General features: G+C 40.0%; 1 protein-coding gene across 1 annotated transcript in view; it reads right to left on the bottom strand.

Annotated features, from left to right (window-relative positions):
- Positions 1-21,991, bottom strand: part of LOC111144865 (inositol polyphosphate-5-phosphatase F) — an 81,458-nt gene that overhangs the window by 42,963 nt on the left and 16,504 nt on the right. The window contains exon 2 of the mRNA XM_022499420.1: positions 16,931-17,011. Within this exon, the coding sequence (XP_022355128.1) occupies positions 16,931-17,011 (81 nt within the window). The remainder of the gene's footprint in view (positions 1-16,930; positions 17,012-21,991) is intronic.

The following is a 21,991-nucleotide window of genomic DNA, read 5'->3' as shown; positions in this document are numbered from 1 at the left end:
GGTGGAAATTTACTCCAAAGTTTCAAGTTTTTTACAGGCCATTTCATTATTCATTATCATTAAACATTAACCAAGGTCCTACCACGGGCTAGGGAGTATTTCAGGCATGGATCAAGATCAGTTATCAACCACCTATCATATAATAAATCAAACACATAATAAATAAAGCATGTAACATGATATTTGTGCTTCAGAAGGGTAGGAATTAGCAACAAACAACATATGTTAAATGTCAATACATTTTGTTGAATAAAACAAAATAAAACCCTTACCATAGGTCTCCTAACCTCACAGGAATAATTTTTATTTTACACTGAACAAATTAGAGTGTTGACAGTTACCCAGACAAGCCAACCCTAACGAAAACCTTTTCCTACTTTATGCCTTCTTGCTGGAGTTGACTTTGGATACATTTCATATTAACATTGCAAATTATAGTTTTAATAAATCACAGAAATGAATAACACAATGTACATAAGCAAATGCAATAAAAATAAACCATCTAATGGCACAGTGACAAAATATAAATATATTAACCTTCTAACAGAGGTTTCACTCCATTCATAAACTCACTTGGGAAACCAAAAGGCATCATTTTTTCCCCCAAAACACTGATACTGCCAATACTGAAATACAACTTACAAATTCAAATACACTTTAAAATGAAATATGCATATTTTTAGAGTTTAGTTAGCTACTTCAACAGAAAAAAATGTGAAAAATTGAGGTGTTTTCAAAAAATATATATAGCATAGACTGAAGTTCAATAGATCTGGGAAGTTAGGATGAAGATTAAATCTGAGAAAATATAATGTACATGATCAAAAATGGAAAAAGAATCTGTAAAGAGCAGCGTTCCCTTTTCAAGGAGGCTTTAATGTTCTGGACTTTGAGGTCAGAATTCAGACTTAAATTTTAGCTCACCACTTATTTTTTTTTTTAAGGTCTTATTTAAAGAGAGAGAGAGAGAGAGCATGTGAGCAAACACACGGGTAGAGGCAGAGGGAGAAGAGAATCCCAAGCCGACTCCACACTGAACGCAGACCTGATACGGGCTCGATCCCAGGATCCTGAGTCATGACCTGAGCCAAAACCAAGTTGGACACTTACCCGACTGAGCCACCCAGGTGCCCCTGACTCTGCTTTTTTACCCTGTACTTGGCAGCACAATACTTGACTGACCTCTTGGTTTTCTTGTCTGTGGAATGCGATGAAACTGCCTGCTGCAGAGAATAGCTATGAGGATCAAATAATTTTTATAATTGATGTGATTGTTACTAACAACGAATGTTTACCATCCTTTGGTAGCAAAACATCCTATAAAGCTAGGTAAATAAAACAATGGGGGTATTGGTACAGGAACCATCAAATGAATACCAGAGTTGAACAGAGCAGACAGAAACAGACCCATAGAATACGGGCACCTCGTACATGATGATAAAGGGGTGGGAAGAGAGTATATCATGAATTAGTGTTGGAACACATACTGAAGCATTTGTGGTTAAACAGGTTATCTGGAGTCTGCTTTGAAATAATTTAGCAGCTGGGCATGTGGGGATCACGGATTAAAAAAAAAATGTCTTTTTTATAGTCGACTTCCAACCAGACCTACGAGCGGCATTGGGTTAATTGCTCTCTTAAGTCTTTTAATCTCCGGTCTGTTTTCAGTCTCACACATGGATCAAAAAAAAACAAAAACAAAACCATGAAAAGTAAAATACGGGAATAGATATAGGCTAGTTATAATCAAAGTAATTTGGGATGATGAAACTTTTGGATTTAGTGCTGATGGTCATATAACTTTGAGAATATATTGTACACTTTTAAAAGGGTGAGTTTTATGGCATGTGGATTACATATCAAACTTTTTAAAGCTCCTTCTTAAAAAAAAAAAAAAGAAGAAGAAGAACTTGTTAGGAGTTTTAACCTAGTAAAGCAGAGAATAAAAAACTAAAAAGTGTATTTTCTGCCAAAAACAAAGGTAAAGCTAGGACAGCCTACTGATTCTTTTTTTTTTTTAAGATTTTATTTTTTTATTTGACAGAAAGAGACAGAGCACAAGCCAGGGGAGCAGCAGAGGGAGAGGGAGAAGTGGGTTCCCCGCTAAGCAGGGACACTGATGTGGGGCTTGATCCCAGGACTCCGGGATCATGACCCGAGCCAAAGGCAGAGGTTTAATAACTGAGCCATTCAGGCGCCCTGAGAGCCTACTAATTCTTGAAATACATCAACACTATTCCAAACAGCTACCTTTTCTCACTAGTGTTAAAAAAATGAATTGAAATTATCACAATGGAAGGGCACCTGGGTGGCTCAGACAGTTGAGCATCTGCCTTCGGCTCAGTTTGTGATCCCAGGGCCCTAGGCTTGACCCCCACATCGGGCTCCCTGCTGAGCAGGGAGCCTGCTTCTCCCTCTCCCACTCCCCCTGCTTATGCTCTGTTTCTCTGTGTCAAATAAATGAATAAATAAGCTTTAAAAATTTATCATAATGGAAAGAAAATGAAGATTTTTGAATTGGACACAGAGTTATCTTCAGGCAAAATCAGTGACTCTAGAAAACAAAGGAAAACCAAAAAACCTCATGGAAAACAATAGCAACGTCCATGCTATAATTATTTTGCTTTAGGTAAAACAGCACTTAACAACCACAGAAGCCTGGAAAGTCTGGTGAGAACGAGCATGTTAGTAACAGGGTTAAATGACTCAAATAGATGCTTTATAGTTCGAACTTTAAGACAACAAAAATGTGGAAGTATCCAGGCACTAGTGTTTAGCAGTCCCAGGATGCGTCAGGCATAATGGTATAATTAAATTTTTAAAAAGCACCAAGTCAGGCTATTGTATTAATTTATATCAACCACCAGGAAAAGAAATTTTTTTTGGCTCAGTTAAGGCTGCCACGTTGAGATGCGGATGTGTGGGAGAACCAAGAGTCAAGGGTAACTTAGGCTAGCAAGGTCCTTGGGCATAAAGATATTCTTTCACCCTTTTAAACACATTACGGTGGAAGAAAAAGTCAGTCTTGTAACCTTGGCTTCTCCAGGAAGAGACAGACAAGGAATTCTGACTTCCCAGCAAGAAAAGAAAACTGAGAAGGAAGGCATTATCTTGAAAAGCGTGACCAGTAGAGCAAGCTAAAACAATAGTCCTGGAAAAGATTCAATTGCTCACTCTATACAAGAACTGACTAACTTAAAGGGGGACAAACGATTGTGGAATAAAGCTTCTCATCAAAAAATTTTTTTCATCCAATTTCAGAAAAAACTGTTTTTAGAGAGACACTCATGACCTCACGTGTAGGAAGTATTCCATCTACATGTTTCTCAACATGGCCATCCATCCTACTGACATGAAGAAAAGATCAGCATTTGATCCAACGATGAGTGTCCAGCAATCCTTCTTATTTTTATTTATGTTAATTTTATAGGGAATATATGAATACATTCTATTTGCTTAAAAATGTGAATGCTAACGGATAAAACTAAAGTTCCATTTGACCATTATTCTCCATTCCATGGATATTCTTTAGATCAAATCCAAACTCCCAACTTTGTGAGAGCAATTAGTTACCATTTTTGGCATTAGTTCTTTTAATCCTACTTGAAAGCTTAAAGAGGATTTAAGAAAAAAAATTCAACTTTATTTTTCCTATGAAACATTCAGATGTACATTGATTTACCAAGAACTTTTCTTTGAGGATGAGCCACTGATGGGTATTCGGGGCTGCTGTTTATGCTTTTTCTTTTTAATGCAACACAGCTTTATCTAGTATTTCCAGAGTATTCAGCTCAGCTTCCTTTTGCGCATAGAGCTGATGTGCTTACTGACTATTTAATTAAATTATGTGATTACAATAATGAGTTAAACAGATACAAACATGTTTGGGATCAAACACAAGCCATCATGCACCAGCCAAGAGGGGGGCTTCCTACCGGCTCCCCCACCAGCCAGCAGCTTTCAGCCTTCAGAGCAGCCCGGGCACCCACCAACAGGCTTTGCAGAGAGGCAGTGGGGCACACTGGTTAATTTGGTAATAGATTAAGTGAGATTCAATGAAGAGAGCTCCTGACAGAAATATATACAGACTCATACGTGCCGGACAACTGAAGTGAACGAAATATTTGTGTGAAAAAGATTTTGCTTTTCTTATTTTCTTTTCTTCTGGCTCACCTGTTCCAAAGACTGGCTCTGACTGGAACTGGTTCAGCAGGATATTTTGTTCAGACTTTATTTTTTTTGAGAGAGAGAGAGAGGAAAAAAAAAAGCATTTTGCGGCATTTTGCTCTTTTGGACACCCTCCACTTTCTCTGTCTCTCTCTCTAACCATTCATGTCATGACCACAGGGAAGTCTGCTGTTGACTCTCATGCATTTACCTCCTTTAGCATGCCCCCAAACAGCAGACTAGATTCTCGAAGACAAAGCATGTCCTGCACCTCTGCGGGGTCCGCTTCTCGTAGGAGGTGGGGGAAATGGCCAAGCAAAGAGCACCTGCTGCCTTGACATGGTCGATTGTGAACGGAAGGGCCAGCACACTAGAGTTTTTAACTGTGGCCATATGTGAATCCAGAGAAAAGGGGATCCCTATACTCCATAGTTGTTTGTAACATAATATTCAAATACAGATATTTAAATTCTTGAAGGGCTTCTGCAGCTGATGCCTCAGGGAGGGCTCTGCATTCCCACACATACACTGGAAGATGGAAACATGCTGGTAAAGAAGGAAAATGAGAATTGGGAATGGGGATTACAGTTGGCTCACCTTTCCTTTCTTCTGTGTCAAACTGACATCAAGAATACTGACATGTAGGCGTGCCTGGGTGGCTCATTTGGTTACGTGTCTGCCTTTGGCTCAGGTCATGATCCCAGGGTCCTCGGATAGAGCCCCACAGTGGGCTCCCTGCCCTCCCCCCAGGAGTCTCTTCTCCCTCTCCCTCTCCTCCTGTTGTGCTCTCTCTCTCTCGAATAAATAAAATCTTAAAAAAAAAAATACATGTTTCTCTGTCATTTCAAAGTGACAGTCTTGAACCAATTTCAGTCAAATGACTCATTGCCCTTTATATATTTTGAAGTTTTGTTTAGGTCTTTTGAAGTTTTGTTTACATCTTTCTGGTAACCTAAGCCTTTTATAATTACTGAAAATGTATATCCCTCTATCCTTCTTGTCATAAAGTCTGCTTTGATATTAGTAGAGCTACATCAGTTTTCAGTAGGTTAGCATTTACAAGATTTATTTTTCCTATACTTTTATTTTCAACCATCCCTTATAGATATACCTAAGGTGTCTGTCTTGAGAGCAGCTTGTAGATGAATTTGACTGTTCTTCCACAATGAAAAGCTCTGTGCTTTAACAGAGTATTAAATCCATCCATATATAATTATTGGTATATTTAGAAATCAGTCTACCATCTTATTATTTGTCTTACCTGTTCTATATATACTTTAATAGCCTTTTGGGGTATTTCAAAAATTATCTATGCCCTCCTTCATTCACATTTTACAATCTTTTATTTTTCTGTTAGTGGTTATATCAAGGGAATGATGGACAAGAACCCTGACTTACAAAAGCCTGTTTTTTGTTTTTACCAGGTTTTTTTTTTTTAAGATTTTATTTATTTATTTGACAGACAGAGATCACAAGTAGGCAGAGAAGCGAGAGGAAGGGAAGCAGGCTCCCTGCTGAGCAGAGAGTCTAATGCAGGGCTCCATCCCAGGACCCTGGAACCATGACCTGAGCCGAAGGCAGAGATTTAAGCCAAAGGCAGAGGATTTAACCCACTGAGCCATCCAGGTGCCCCTGTTTTTGCCCATTTTACCAGTTTCTGGTCAGTGAAAGAACCTTAGAACAGCAACCCCTGTCAACTCCCTATCATTTCTATTGTTGAGTATTTATATTAATCTTAACTTCATATAAAGCCAAATTCCTTTAAATTTGCCAACTTATTTACACTTTCCATGGATCTCCATCCCTTCTCACATCTCTATGCTCCCATGGAGTGTCATCTATCTTTCGCCTGAAGAACTCTCTTTAGTATTTCCTTTTAGTGCAGATACTACTGGTAACAAGTTCTCTCCGTTTCAGTTTGTCTCAAAATGTCTTTATTTTCCTTAGATTTTAAAGGTACAAACTGCCAGACAGGCACTTTGACAATATTGTTCCGCTATCTTTTGGCTTCCATTGTTTCTCTCAAGTTTCACTGATGCTTCTGAACTTAATGTGCACTTTTTCTTTGCCTGTTTTCAGGGTGTTTTCTTTGTCTTCAGTTTTCGTCAGTTTCATTATGAGGCACCAAAGTGTGTGTGTTTTTTTAAATACTTTCCCCCTTGTGGTTCAGAGTACTTCTTAAAGCTGTGACTTGTATTCATAATTGGTTTTGGAAAATTCTTGGCTATTATCTCTTCAAATATTGCTTGTCTTTTGCTGTCAGAAACAGACTAATTTCTCTTGATCTCAGTTTTTTGAATGTATTAAGTCTCTTTAAATGATCCATTATATATTAACACACTATACATTATAAGAGAAGCTAATAATTGGGAAATCTTAATGGTTTATCTCAGGATAAATTATGTTCCAATTCAAGAGATCCTGTTTTGTTGCCTTTTTTTTTTTTTTAAACACAAATCTTTGGTAGGAATTTAAATTCAGTTTGATGTATGCATAAAAGCTACTTCATTGGGGCGCCTGGGTGTCTCAGATGGTCAAACCTCTGCTTTCAAGTCGGGTCATGATCCCAGGGTCTTGGGACTGAGCCCCACATCCAGCTCCCCGCTCAGCAGGGAGTCTGCTTCTCCCTCTCCCTCTGGGGCACTGCCCCCATGTGCTCTCTTGTGCTCTTTCACACTCTCTCTCTCAAACCAATAAAAATCTTAAAAAAAAAAAAAAAAGTTTAAAACCTACTTCATTGATTCACATTGCATAAGCTATTAATTGGCCAATTACTACTTTTATATGAATATGAGCATGAATCTGTAGGGTAGGTTTTATGCAAATTCATACCTGAATTTAAGTTTCTAAAGATATGAATTCATAGTATATCTAATATAATGTTTTGTTTTATATTTAAAGCCATTTCTGGGGCACCTGGCTGGCTCGGGTAGTAGAGCACGCAACTCTTGATCTCAAGCTTATGAGTTCAAGCCCCACATTGGGCATAAAGCTCAGTAAATAAATAAATAAACAAATAAAGCCATTTCTGTTTTAAGCTATATTAGCAGAAATGCTTTTGTCCCTCCTAATAGAAATAGAGCACTATACATCCCTGAATATTTTCAGGAAGCCTCGTGCATCAAGTAAGTGGAGTTACAAATAATACTAACACTACACCAGCACCATTTTTTTTTTAGTCAGGTACCTGGTACCTAAAAGCACGTCATACTGGGCTTCTAATTCTCTTACCAAGCAAAAAGCCAATCATTAATTTGTTAATCTTTCAGACGTAGCAGTTATTCAGTATTTCTTGACTGGTTGCTCTGTTGCCTACTAAAGGTTCCCCAAGTCTGGGTTTACAGAACATTGACAACAACTCACAAGGAGAGTATCCAGGGCAGGAGACTTGTTATAGACAAATGGTGGAATCAGAAGCATATTCAGGTCAGCTCGCAATGCTTATGATGAATCTAAATCCCTAATAATGACTGCCCATAAAATGAAATAATCTCTTATACCCTTTTTTGTCAGTAATAATCTTAGAGAACTAGAAAAGTCAAACTTAAAGTATCCTTGGGCAAAATGAATTTGTATATAAAAACATTTTCTTTCTTTTTTTTTTTTTTTTAAAGATTTTATTTATTTATTTGACAGAGAGATCACAAGCAGGCAGAGAGGCAGGCAGAGAGAGAGGAGGAAGCAGGCTCCCCTAGAGAGCAGAGAGCCCGATGCGGGGCTCGATCCCAGGACTCTGAGATCATGACCTGAGCCGAAGGCAGCGGCTTAACCCACTGAGCCACCCAGGCACCCCAAAACATTTTCTATATAACTATAGCTTATCCTCTTTAAAGTGCTAAGTTTTCTTACAATTTTTGAAAAACTTCAATGTGTTACATGTTTTCCTGCCTACTAAGTATAATTACAGATAAGTTTATAAAGTATAATTGGTATTTTTTTTTAGATTTATTTATTTGAGAGAGAGAGAATGGGCGTGGGGAGAAGCAAAGGGAGAGGAAGAGAGAGAATCTCAAGCAGAGAGATCCATGCTGAGCACAGAGCTGGATGCAGAGCTCAACCTCATGACCATAAGATCACGACCTGAGCCAAAATACACAGTTGGATGTTCAACTGACTGCACCAGCCAGGTGCCCCAGAGTTGGTCTACTGTCTACCGTCATGAAGATAAGTTACTGTTGGAGAGATGACACAAGCATGCTTCAAGGTTGGAAGCCACCTACAAGAGGGGTCCCCAAGCCCACAGGCTGTAAGCAACTTGAGAACCAAGTCAATTCAACCAGTAATCTGTATTTTCTGCTCTGGATGGCTGACATTGGCCCACAACTAAGTAAATGAGAACTTACTAGGTTTATCAAGATTTCTTTTCTTCAACAATTAGACCTGATAATAATTTGATTGCAAGCACTTCAGAAAGTTCAATAAGATAAAAAGTTCAAAAAGAATATGAGAGGAAATATAAAAAGCACCTTTGTAGGTGGTCCATACATACAGTCACTCTTACTGTAACAATCCTCTTCTTTTTCCAAAGCGAAAAACTTTTAATATCACCACCACAGAAATCACTGAGGAGAACTGGAGTTTAAGAAAAAATGGGTCTGGGGACGCCTGGGTGGCTCAGTGGGTTAAGCAGCTGCCTTCGGCTCGGGTCATGATCCCAGTGTTCTGGGATCGAATCCCACATCGGGCTCCTTGCTCAGCGGGGAGCCTGCTTCTCCCTCTGCCTCTGCCTGCCGCTCTGTCTGCCTGTGCTCATGCTCTCTCTCTCTCTCTCTCTAACAAATAAATAAATAAAATATTTAAAAAAAAAAAGAACAAATGGGTCTGTAACTGGAAACTGGAATGGCAGTGGAATAGCCTAAGAGGCATGCTGGCCCGTCTCTAGAGAATCTCTCCGCCTGAAAATACACATATCTGCCAATGACAGACAGGCACAGCACAAGAAGCTTCCTTGTGTGCCAACCCTTAGGAAAGCCCAGAGCTATGGGTCACAGTCATGTGGCTAGTTCAAGGGTTGCCCCCGCCAGGAAGGTGGAACCATCTGCACCAAGGAGAATGGAATTCAGATTAGGGACAAGGGAGGCAATGGAAAATTCTGAAGTGTACAATAATGGAAGAGGCTGAAGGGAGCCAAGAGAGGCGGTAGGGGCTGCTCGGCACCTATGTACTGGGGAGAGAGTAAAAGGAAGAGGAAGGAAGCAGAGAAGAGTGAGGAGAAGATGCCACTTAGCTGCCTAATTCCCAGACCCAAAGTCACTCATAAAACAGGTGCCCCGAACTACAAGTAAAGAGTCTTTTAAGCATTGGCCAGGAACCTAGTCACCAATGAAACTTTTACCTCCAAAATAAATAATTCTGAGATCCTCGTGAATAACAAAATGAATATAAAATGACTGGATTTGAATTACATTTTAAATCATTCCTATTTTGGCAGAAACATAGTGTCAGAAATAATACTGCCTTTGAATATTTCCCTCAAAGCAACTTTAGTACGTGAAAAAAATCACCAGAAGTTACGGAAAGAGAGAAGTGTTCAACTTTTTAATTAAGACAGAGTCAGAAGTAATGACAACAGAGTACATCAAAAGACCTGATTTAAATGTTTTTAATGGCTTCATTGAGATATCATTTATAGACGATAAAATTCACCCATTGTAAGTATACAACTCAATGATTTTTTTTTAAATATTTCTTATTTGTCAAAGAGAGAGAGAACACACAAGCAGGGGGAACAACAGGCAGAGCAAGCAGTGGGAGAGGGAGAAGCGGACTTCCTGCTGAGCAGGGAGCCCGATGTGAGACTCAATTCCAGGACCTGATATCATGACCTGACCTGAAGGCAGACGCTTAACCGGCTGAGCCACCCAGGCATCCCACAACTCAACGATTTTAATACATGTATGGAGTTGTACAACCATTATCCCAATCCTTATGTGTCTGTAATAGTGAGTTGTAGGTAGACAATAAAACAATCTACTTCTCTCACAATGCAACCGTGAGCAATTATACTAGTATTTAAACATAAGAAGCCCTGCCAGCTTCTCTCCCTTTCCCTACAATATCCTCAAAAACTGGGGTTTTCTAATGGCTTTTCAGGAAAGTACTGAAGCAAGGCTAGTAACCACTCATTCATCACAGAAGTATAAAAAATATTTTATGTCATTATCCCAGCAAAGTCTCCCCAGCAGACTAAAATCACACTTTGTAAACCATATGCATAATACATTTTACCATTTTAATGACTGAGACATCTTCACGACTTCAAGAGTGGAAAAACAGCAGATGGCAAGCACTATTTTAACAAATGAGCTACTTGGGTGAATGGTGTCTCTGGGTCTACAACATTTAGAGTAGTAACTCAGTCACTAAACCAAGAGCCTCTATTGCCAAATTAATCAAGATTTCTGAGAGTTTTCAAACTACTTCTGAAAATATCATGGAATATATACTTTCGGTTTTTATGTTCTGATACTTCTTACCCTAATTGAGCTTATCTTCTTCTCAACCTTCAAAATAGATTTGAAAGAGTTTTTGTGACCCGTTTAAAGTCTGCAGTCTAATGCAACCTTTTCATGGATATCTGAGTGAAGATAACAGCAATCTCCCCAACATCCCATAGAAAACAGAGAAAACATCAATCATGTAGGCCTTTTGCAGGGCTGCTGACTCTGCCAAGAATCGTCTCTCCTCTCACTCTCTGCCCTTACCTTGGCCTTGTCCAGATTATCTCACTCATTTTTCAGGCCTGGACTCAGACATCACATCCTCAGGGATGCTGTCCATCCAGGACCCCCACTGCACCAGTCAGGGCCCTCTATCATGTACTTACAACATCCCACACTCTTCTTCAGAAGCCTAAGCCTAATGATCACACAGTGTGATCGGGTAAGTAAAGTCTACCTCTTGAATCCAATCCTACACTCCTGGAAGCTTCAAGTTTTATTCACCCCACAGTCCCCATCACTGAGTGCAGACCTTGACATGCAGGAGGTATTCCATAATTATTTGGATTCCTAATTATTATCCCTATTATCCTATATCCTATAATATAACCTATTATCCTATATCCTATATCCTATCCTATATCCTATATCCTATAATATAACCTATTATCCCTTGGGTTCCTAATAAAACTCTGTTTTGTGTATGCGGATACACATAATTACAACCAAATATTTGTTGAATATTTATGAATAGCCCTGCTGTAGGCCAGCAGAGAGGGACACAGCCCCTGGCTCCCTGCAACTTATCCTTAGGGGACGGGATAGGAGGCGACTGAGAGAAAAAAGGAAAACAAAAAATTAATGAGTAATTACAGTTGTGATGAGAATCTAACTATCATTCTTAAGTCCTCCTGGACCCGACAATGGATAAAATATGTTGATATTTCATGAAGCTTTTCTTTCATCTATTTAGCACATGACACGTTCCTTCTATTTTCTGTTCTTCATATTGATAAATCCCACTGATCAAACCAAAGTCAGACATTCAAATTGTGGAGAGACACTACATTACGCCCTAGCTTAAAGTCCACCTGCCCGCCAGAGAGGCTTTTCACATCCAAGGAAGGCTAATAGTTCTAAAAATGTACTTCCTAGACACCAGGGTTAACAGAACAATTTTCTGGCAGGGCCTACTAAAAGGAAGGGCAATTATCAGCCATGGATGCAACTAAATAATACTTTAAAATTCTTCTGCCACACATTTTTAAAAAGGGGTTCATGGATTATGGAATATAACTTACCCTGATGCTAATATTTAACCACTAAAAACATGTCTTTTTATAGATCCCCACCATGTAGTCTTTTAATGACATGTTAATATCATTAGTTTCAGCAATATTAACATTACTGGAAAAAACAATCTAAGTTTAAAATTTATTCAAAATTATATAGCCGGGACTTAAGTGGTTCTCTAGTAGAATATCTGACACCTCTAAGTGACCTTTAAAACTAAGGGGGAATATTAATAGCCAACATCTTTTGAATGCTTACTAGTACCAGAAACCATGCTAAGCACTTAAAGGAGTTTAATTAAATCTCACAATGATCATATCAAGGAGGTGTTAGCTTTGTCTTACAGTGGGTGACTGGCCGTTCAGGTGAAGTAACCCGACCCAAGGCTACTATGTGATCTTCGAGTTTAGTCCAACTCTGGGGTGGGTGCCCCATCAGTGATATCTGGTGAATGGCCTATCTCACCGTGAAATAAAGGGAAAGAATTCTCTTTGTACTCTTTTGTAATAAGCATTCTAAAAGACATTAAGTTTCTGTTACGAGCTGAACTATGTCTTGCCAAAATTCATATGCTGGAGTCCTAACCTTCAGTACCTCATAATGTGACTCTATTTTAGAGGCAGGGTCTTTAAAGAGGTAATTAAATTAAAATGAGGTTATGGGGGGGTTCTCATTCAATGCAATGGTGTCCTTAGAAGAGGAAATCTGGACACAGATGCACTCAGAGAAAGGGCAGTGTGAACACAGTCAGGATGATGTGAAGACACAGGGAGAAGACCGCCATCTACAAGCCAAGGAGAAAGAAAGAAGAAACCACTTGCCAACACCTTGATCTTGGACTTCTAGCCTCCAAACTGTGAGAAAATAAATTTCTGTTAAGTCCCCTAGTCTACGGGCCTTCACTATGGCAGCCCTCACAAACTAATCCGGTACCTAAGTCATGCCTGCTTACATTCCACAGAGCTCAGAGTTCAGTGACAATCAGGAACAGTGGCATGGCTCACCCACGCCGCTGTTAGACTGTCAATGACAGCTGTTCAAATAAACTTATGTTCCCATCTCACTAGGCAAGAACAAAAATTCGTGCATTGAAATATGGAGAATAAGTAGGAGGGAAACAGGAGTGAGAAAGAGTTTAAGTACAGACATGTTATTTCCCCAACCTCTACGCCCAGAAGATAAGATGTTCCCAGGGGAGAACGCACCTGAAGGGTCAGTGTTAGTTCTAGTCCATCCTGGGAGCGTATCTCCCACCAGCCAGGCCGATGGTATGACCAGAGCAGGAGTTTTAGTGGGGCTCAGGGAGGGAAGGGATGGGGATGAGGCATCCCAGGGCAGAGATGCAGGGAGCCACGGGAGAAGGGGGAAGATGGATGCAGAAGGGCGGGGAGCTGGGGGCTGCGTGGAGGCAGAGTGACACACTGGGGTGTGGCTGCAGTTGTCTCTGGTGGGTGGTGGGTGAGGGAAGGAAGAGCAGCAGGGGCCCCAGAAAAGATGTTCCTTTGTTTCCTCCCCACTCCCTCTCTTAAGAGCCAAGCCTTAAAAGTGATGTGACAGGAGAAAAAAAAAAAAGTACAGAGATTACTTCTTCCTGCCTTTCTTCTATTTTCTTTCTTCACCTCTCCCTTTTCCAAAATGTCCTGCAGACAGGAACCCCCACTGCTTATCAACCGCTTGCTCGGAATCCAAAGGCAAGCAGTGCCAGGAGGGAAAGCACATGTAAACCAAGAATGACGGCAGGAGATGCCCATATTTACCACCTAAAATGACCAGACTTTTACTGTATCATAAATTCATCAATCAACAACTTATATTTGTTTGCTGTTTGTATGAAACGTGTGGGTTCTCTGCCAAGTCCAAGGCCTCCTGCTCTGACTGAAGAAGTAGACCTCTGGAGCGTGGTTGAACTTTGTGACCAGGGAATGCCCTTGGCCCAGACAGGGCAGCTAAGAATCTCTTTCCCGAGGGTCTGAACTAGACTCACTGCTCAGTCCTTGACGGCTAGGCAGGCTCCTGTGGTGTTAGGGGCTGGAGGGTTGAGGGTACCATGCAAGAGCAGAAATTCTGTCCTATAATATACAGAAACAGAAAGCCAAGAGTAGAAAAATAAAAGAAATATATAGGAGAAGTGATGCTTAGAGACTACCCGCCCAAAAATGTAATCTCAGACACCATAAGGCATCCACTTCTTGGTTTTGGTCCCTTGGGTTCCTAATAAAACTCTGTTTTGTGTATGCAGATACACATAATTGCAACCAAAAGAGCCTTGATAAAATGGTGGTAATTTATTAAGTACCTTCCGGTATATTATCTCATTTAGACTCCTAATACTGCAGGGGAAAAAAGAGAGCAGTTATTTTTACTCTAGTTTTACAGCTTACAAAGTAGAGGCTCACGGGCATCATGGCCCCAGTGAAACAGCTTTTGGGAAGCCCACTCTGATGTTCACTCTGGGGTTGGCTACGTGACTTCCTTTGGCCAGTGGAGTATTAGCAAGCTCAGTGACATAAGTCGAGGCTTGATAAAACTCTGCATACTGGGACTGGTCTTCCTGGTACCCAGCCCCCACCTTGGAAAAATGTCCAGGCATCCAGTATAGAAAGAGGACCCAAGGGGAGGCCTTGTGAAATGAGTTACATGGACAGAGACGTGCCAGGCAAAGTCCCAGCTGACCTCACACAACAGAAGATAAAGGGCAAAAGAGCCTCTAGGTCAATCCACAGAATCGTATAATATTACATGTTGTTGTTTTAAAGAATTCCTGGGGTCTTAGCAATAGATAAATGAAACCCATGTTAAGTAACCCCCTCTATATCTCAAAGCTAATAAATAAAGTTTGGATTCACATCTCCTGACTGATTTCAGTGATTTATTCATTGTTCCAGGATGTGATTGAAACTGAAGAAAAATAACTCAAAAGTTTCATGAGCTTCATTTAAACAATAGAAAATGAGTTTTAGCTCAGAACACTCAGCTATGAAATTATCCTGTCAGCATATAAATGAATTAAAAATATATTTATGTAAATGTGGACAGGTAGGAGAGTGTTACTAAAATACTTAGCATGGTTATACAATGTCTAAATGCTTTTCTTCTCATACCAGAAGAATTACAAAACTACCAAAGACAATACAACAATGTTTATAGCGGTCTTATTTCCAATAGCAAAAATAAACCATCAAAAAATTACCCGCTGACAGGAGAAAGGACAAATGACAATATATTCATACGAGGGTGAAAATAAAGAACTCGAGCTTCATACATCAACATGGATAAATCTCAAAAATATCAAGTTGAATGGAGAGGGGACAGGGAAAACAAAGAGAAGAACACAACAGCTTAATATCATTTATGTAAAGTCCCTCAAATACAAACCTCAGCATCATATTACTTAGGAAAACATATGTAATTAAAGCACTAATGAAAATCAAGGGAATAAACACAAAAATAGTAGCTGCTCTTGAAGGGCAGAAAGCAGGACACACTTGGAGGAAGGCACAGTGAGGGATCTAAAGACATTAGTTACGTTGCATTTCTTAGTTTGGGTGGCAGGTATATGTGTGTTTTACAACAACCTGTACTGTACATCTGTGGTAAATAGCTTTTTGTATCTATGAAATATTTCATAATAAAAGCAAACTTTAAAAAATAACCAAAGAATCTAGCAAAGGAAAATTAGTCTCCAGCAATACATGCTTTTTAACACACAGAAATCAACCTAGCTCCCAAATACACAACAATTTTATTTTTAAAGATTTTATTTTTAGGGACCTGGGTGACTCAGTAGGTTAAGTGTCTGCCTTTGGCTCAGATCATGATCTCAGGGTCCTGGGATCAAGCCTCATGTAGGGCTCCCTGCTCAGCAGGGAATTTGCTTGAGATTCTTTCTGTCCTCCTCCCACTCTGCTCCTCCCCCTCCACTCATGCTTACTCAAAAAAAAGATTTTATTTTTAAGTAATCTCTACATCCAATCTCAGGCTTGAACCCATAACCCTGAGATCAAGAGTCACATGCTCTACCCACTGAGCCAGTCTGGCGCCCCACAACAATTTTATTTTAGAAGAGTAAGAAAGGGAATACTATAGAGGTAGCTAGACTCTCAATTACATGATAATGGTAAAGTCGTCTATAGTTCATAACTCATTAAAACTGCAAAGGAAAAACAGATATTTAAATACAGTGTTAAAATATTTCAGTTAGGGGGCGCCTGGGTGGCTCAGTGGGTTAAAGCCTCTGCCTTCGGCTCAGGTCATGATCCCAGGATCCTGGGATCGAGCCCTGCATCAGGCTCTCTGCTCAGCATGGAGCCTGCTTCCTCCTCTCTCTCTGCCTGCCTCTCTGCCTACTTGTGATCTCTGTCTGTCAAATAAATAAATAAAATCTTTAAAAAACAATATTTCAGTTAGTACTTTTCAGGACTTTTTGGAACCTACCTATATAGTCTCTCTTTTCTCATCATCAAAATTCCCTCTGAACCTCAGACACAAATGTCTGTCTTCTAAGCAAGGGCCTGATGAACAACCTAGACCCTTCACCAATTTGCCTGCCCTGGTGAGGGTACTTGGAAAGGGCTGCACTGCATGCCAGGAGAACCACACACTTCCCTAGCCAGAGTTGACTATCCAGAATGGACAGCTGGCCCAAAGTTGGACAGTCATGGTCTGCCATCTGCCTACCTCACCAGCCTTCTTCCTACTACCTTCTCCTTTGAAATCAGTGCAGTTGGTGTATCTGTCAGAGCATGTACCACAATTACCAAATTATTATATATTTATTTCAGTGATTACTTACTAATGTCTATCTCCCTAAACAAGGGTGAGGTCAGTTTTTTCTCACTGCTGTGTTCTACCAACTAGCATAATTCCTGACACGTAGCAGGTTATTTGATACTTATACCTACTTTGGGCAGACCTAAAATTAGGGCAAAGGAATCAAAGCCATAACAAAATCCACATTCATCTTCAAAGAAGAAAATGTCATAGGATGCGCCATTAAATTTAACAGATTGAAGGACTTTATGGAAACATACCTGAATGAAGTTGAATTTTCCCAATAACACCTTCTACCAATCCCAAACAAATGGGATTCCAGGCAAGGAGTAGATCAGTAGCTAAAAGAAAATAAGAAGCAATCATGAGAAAATATTCATCAGAAAACATATTAAAACAGTATCTTCAGCAGTCTATTTTAAATGATCAACATTGCCAAAGGCAGTTACGAATATCCAGAACTGAATACATTACTATAAAGCAATTTGTGGAAAAGTATTAAATCCAAGGCCTGAATGAGGTTCTGCTCTGTGGACAATTACGGGGAGAGAAATGACAAGCCGACACGCTTCTCGGATAGGAGGCAGTACTTGGGCGCCCTGCAGTGGAGGAAAGAGGCTGGTACACTGCAAGAGGGCGAATCAGGGGAGTCCTCCGCAGTCCCGTAGCCCGGAGCCAGTCCCAGATTCAAAGACAAGAGTTGAGAAACAGCCAGAAAGAAGGCCACTTACTGGATCACACCCTGGAAAACGCCCTTTCCCAGAGAACCTTACACTAAGAAAGAAAAAAAAAATCCAGAAAGCCAGTGCTCTTTTATGTGACTTCTGTGGCAAAACCACTAAGAGCTACTGACATTTCCTGAGTGCCTACTCTGTGCCAGACATCCCAATGAGGGTTCCCCAGAACAGAACAGAATGCTCTGGGTAACTTTTCGCAATTCTCCCAAAGACGGCACATAACTGATACCATTCTAATCAACCAGGCAAGAGCCTAATTCATAACACTCAGTGGATGTATGAGGACATCAGGGCTTAATTCTCTTGTAAAACCCAGGTTGTAAAAGGCTGTTATATACATGGAGATAAATGTAACACTAGTAGTAGCTCCATAGCTGGAAAAAATTACCAAGGACGAAAACAGTATTTCCCTTAGTAGAAAATTAAAATTACATTTTAATTATTACTATTTAAATTTTATTTTAGGGAAATTTATAATCAATCTATAACTCATGGGGTAATTACAGACTTAATAATCCATAGTCTCCAAATTCATTTGAGTTTTGACTACTGTATCTTGAATGTCTTTGTTGTTAACGATACATTCAGTGGGAGGCAAATAAAGTTGACTTCTCTTTGGGCAGAACTGCAATTCAAAGCCAGGCCTGCATGACTCATGGCCTGTGCTCTTAACCATTCGGCTACAGAACCCATACGTGGAACCAACCAATAAGACAATATTTACATCTTAAATAATATGCATTCATATTATAAAAGTCATACTGTATAACATTGGAAAAAATATTTTATCACTCCCATCCTCCAGCCAGAAAACTTATTTTGCTACGGTTCAGGTCATATGTCTGTGTGCTACTGCATCACAAGACCACAAATATAGCAATGTATGCTCATTTTTTTCTTGTAACATTTCTTGAGTATTGTCTTATGTCTTTAAAATACTCTTCAAAATTTTAACTTCATGACTACATAATTTTCCACTAAAGGAAGCACTTCCTTACTCTTGGGCATTTAAGCAATTTCCAGTTTTCCCCCTATTATTAAAAAATACACAGGGCGCCTGGGTGGCTCAGTGGGTTAAAGCCTCTGCCTTTGGCTCAGGTTGTAATCCCAGGGTCCTGGAATCGGGCCCGCACCGGACTCTCTGCTCAAGAGGGGACCTGCTTCTCCCCTCTCGCATTTCTCTCTCTGCCTACTTGTGATCTCTGTCTGTCAAATAAATAAATAAAATCTTAAAAAAAAAACACCAAAAAACTGTGATGGGGTGTCTGGGTGGTATAGTCGGTTAAGTGGCCAACGCTCAGTTTTGGCTGGGGTAGTGACCTCGGGATCATGAGATCCAGCCCCGTGTAGAGCTCTGTCCTCAGCGTGGAGTCTGCTTAAGATTCTCTCTCTCAAAGGGGAGTCCCTTTATGCTGTTAGTGGGAATGCAAACTGGTACAGCCACTCTGGAAAACAGTATGGAGGTTCCTCAAAAAGTTAAAAATAGAACAACCCTATGACCCAGCAACTGTACTTCTAGGTATTTATTCAAAAGATAGAAAAATAGTGATTCAAAGGGGGCACCTGTACCTCAATATTTATAACAGCAATGTCCACCACAGCCAAACTATGGAAAGAGCCCTGATGTCCATTGACAGATGAATGGATAAAGAAGATGTGGGAGATATACACACACATACGTGTGTGTGTGTGTGTGTATAGGAATATATATATTCCTATATATAGGAATATTACTTAGCCAATAAAAAGAATGAAATCTTAAACATTTGCAACCATGCAGATGGAACTAGATGGCATCATGTTAAGCAAAATAAGTCAGAAAAAGGCACCATATTTCACTCATATGTGGGACTCAAGAAACAAAACAAATGAGCATAGGGGAAAGGAAGAAAAAATAAGATAAAAACAGAGAGGGAAATAAACCATAAAAAACTCTTAACTACAGGAAACAAATTCAAGGTTGCTGGAGGGGAGGAGGCTGGGGGAAGGGGTAACTGGCTGACGGGCATTATGGAGAGCATTTGATTTAAAGAGCACTGGGTGTTATATGCAACTGATGAATCACTAAATTCCACCCCGAAACTATTAATATACTATATGTCAACTAAATTGAACTTAAATAAAAAAAATTTTTTTAAAAAGACTTTCTCTCTGCCCCTCCCCACACATACTTGCTCCCGCTAAGATAAATAAATCTTTAGGGAACCCTCCTACACTGTTGGTGGGAATGCAAGCTGATGCAGCCACTCTGGAAAACAGTATTGAGCTTCCTCAAAAAGTTGAAAACAGAGCTACCCTACGACCCAGTAATTACACTACTGGATATTTACCCTAAAGATACAAATGTAGTGATCCGAAGGGTACGTGCACCTGAATGTTTATAGCAGCAATGTCCACAATAGCCAAACTATGGAGAGAACCTAGATGTCCATCAACGGATGAATGGATAAAGAAGATGTGATATATATATATATATATATATAGATAGATAGATATAGATATAGATATAGATATATATACACACACACACACACATACATACAATGAAATACTATTTAACCATCAAAAACCCCCAAAATCTTGCCATTTGCAACGACGTGGATAGAACTAGAGGGTATTATGCTAAGCGAAATAAGTCAATCATCATATGGGAAAGACAATCATCCTATTACCTCTCTGATATGAGGAATATGAGAGGCAGGGCAGGGGGTCATGGGGGGTAGGGAGAGAAAAAATGAAACAAGATGGGACTGGGGAGGGAGACAAACCATAAGAGACTCTGAATCCCAGGAAACAAACTGAGGGTTGCTGTGTTGTGGGAGGGGAGGGATAGGGTGGCTGGATTATGGATATTGGGGAGGGTATGTGCTATGGTGAGTGCTGTGAATTGTTAAGACTGATGATTCACAGACCTGTATCCCTGGGGCAAATAATACATTATATGTTAATAAAAAAAGATAAATAAATCTTTTTAAAAATACTGATAAATAATGGACATCCTGCAAATATTTTATTGCCTCTGTAATTAAGAGCTCTAGGACAGATTCCTGGGAATGAAATTAGTAGGTGAAAACATAAGAAAATTTAAAGCTTTCAGACATTACCAAATTGCTTTCCACAGGGTTATACCAACTTAGACTTCTGCCAGAAACATAGGAAAATGCTTGTTTTAAAGTACTCTTGCCACCATTTAGATTCCTTTATAAATTGTTCTCATTTGTTGGTATCCATTGCCTAAAATGATGTTTATTTTCTTTTCATTGCAGGTAAAATTTAACAATTATGCAATTGGCTGCTTATGTTTCTTCTTCTAGGATTTTCTCATTCATATCTTCTAACGCATCCTGTATGTTCTTTATTGATTTGAACCCCCTTTCTACTAAAGATGTTGACTCTGACATGTCTGCCCCTATTTTCAATTTTTAATTCTTGTACTGCTCCTTTTTCCATTATCTTTATACTTAAAAAGTTGTTCTTGGGGCACCTGCGTGGCTCAGTGGGTTAAGCCTCTGCCTTCGGCTCAGGTCATGATCTCAGGGTCCTGGGATCAAGCCTTGCGTCAGGCTCCCTGCTCAGGGAGCCTGCTTCCCCCTCTCTCTCTGCCTGCCTATCTGCTGACTTGTGATCGCTCTCTGTCAAATAAATAAATAAAATCTTTAAAAACAAAAAAAAGATTCTTTCAAAAAAAAAAGTTCTTGGGGCACCTGGGTGGCTCAGTGGATTAAGCCGCTGCCTTCGGCTCAGGTCATGATCTCAGGGTCCTGGGATCGAGTCCCACATCGGGATCTCTGCTCAGCAGGGTGCCTGCTTCCCTCTCTCTCTCTCTCTGCCTGCCTCTCCGTCTACTTGTGATCTCTCTCTGTCAAATAAATAAATAAAATCTTTAAAAAAAAAAAAAAGTTCTTTACCCAGTATTAAGTATTTATTAATTTTACTTCCTTGTTAACTTTTAAAAGTCTAGCTACTCTACTGGAATTCATGTTGGTGTATAGACTAAAAATACCCTGATTTCTCTTCAAACAACGTGCCAGAATCTCCTTATCAGGCAGGCCAAGTCTCAACATCGACCAGCACAGACGCCCCTCTACGGAAATCGCTCCAACTACCCATAACCCTGTACCCTGACCTCAGAAGAACAGACCACAGTTGGAGGACTCTACCCTTTGGGTACCAAATGAGCCCAGAAACATGGAAGAGGAAGACAACGTTAGAGGTAAAGCAGCCAAAAACAGTTACACAGAAGTGGAACATTAGGCAGAAGGAAAGCAGCAAGAAAAATAGTGCGGAGGAAAGTGCAAAGTTTGTTCTCAACTTTGTCCCTTCAGTGGTGAAACACTTAGCAAGTCCCTGCCAGGAACCAGGCGCTGTACTGGGCTAAGAAGATATAAAAATAAAGGAGCAAGCTGCCTGGAACAGAAGACCAGTGACTGCGGTGGATATGTGGATTGATAAGATCGGAAAAAGTAAACTGAGGCCAATTACGAAGATGTGAATAAAAAACTAATGAGCATGTGCTTCCTGGAGGCCAGCACAGGCAGATAATGGCATAAATAAAACAAGACTGCAGCCACGGACTGGCTGACA

The sequence above is a fragment of the Enhydra lutris genome, unplaced genomic scaffold (assembly GCF_002288905.1).
Source record: "Enhydra lutris kenyoni isolate GAN:26980312 unplaced genomic scaffold, ASM228890v2 scaffoldscaffold12, whole genome shotgun sequence".
Lineage (NCBI taxonomy): Eukaryota > Metazoa > Chordata > Mammalia > Carnivora > Mustelidae > Enhydra > Enhydra lutris.
Note: the sequence above shows the minus strand (reverse complement) of the source record. Positions and strands in the feature narration are given on the sequence as shown.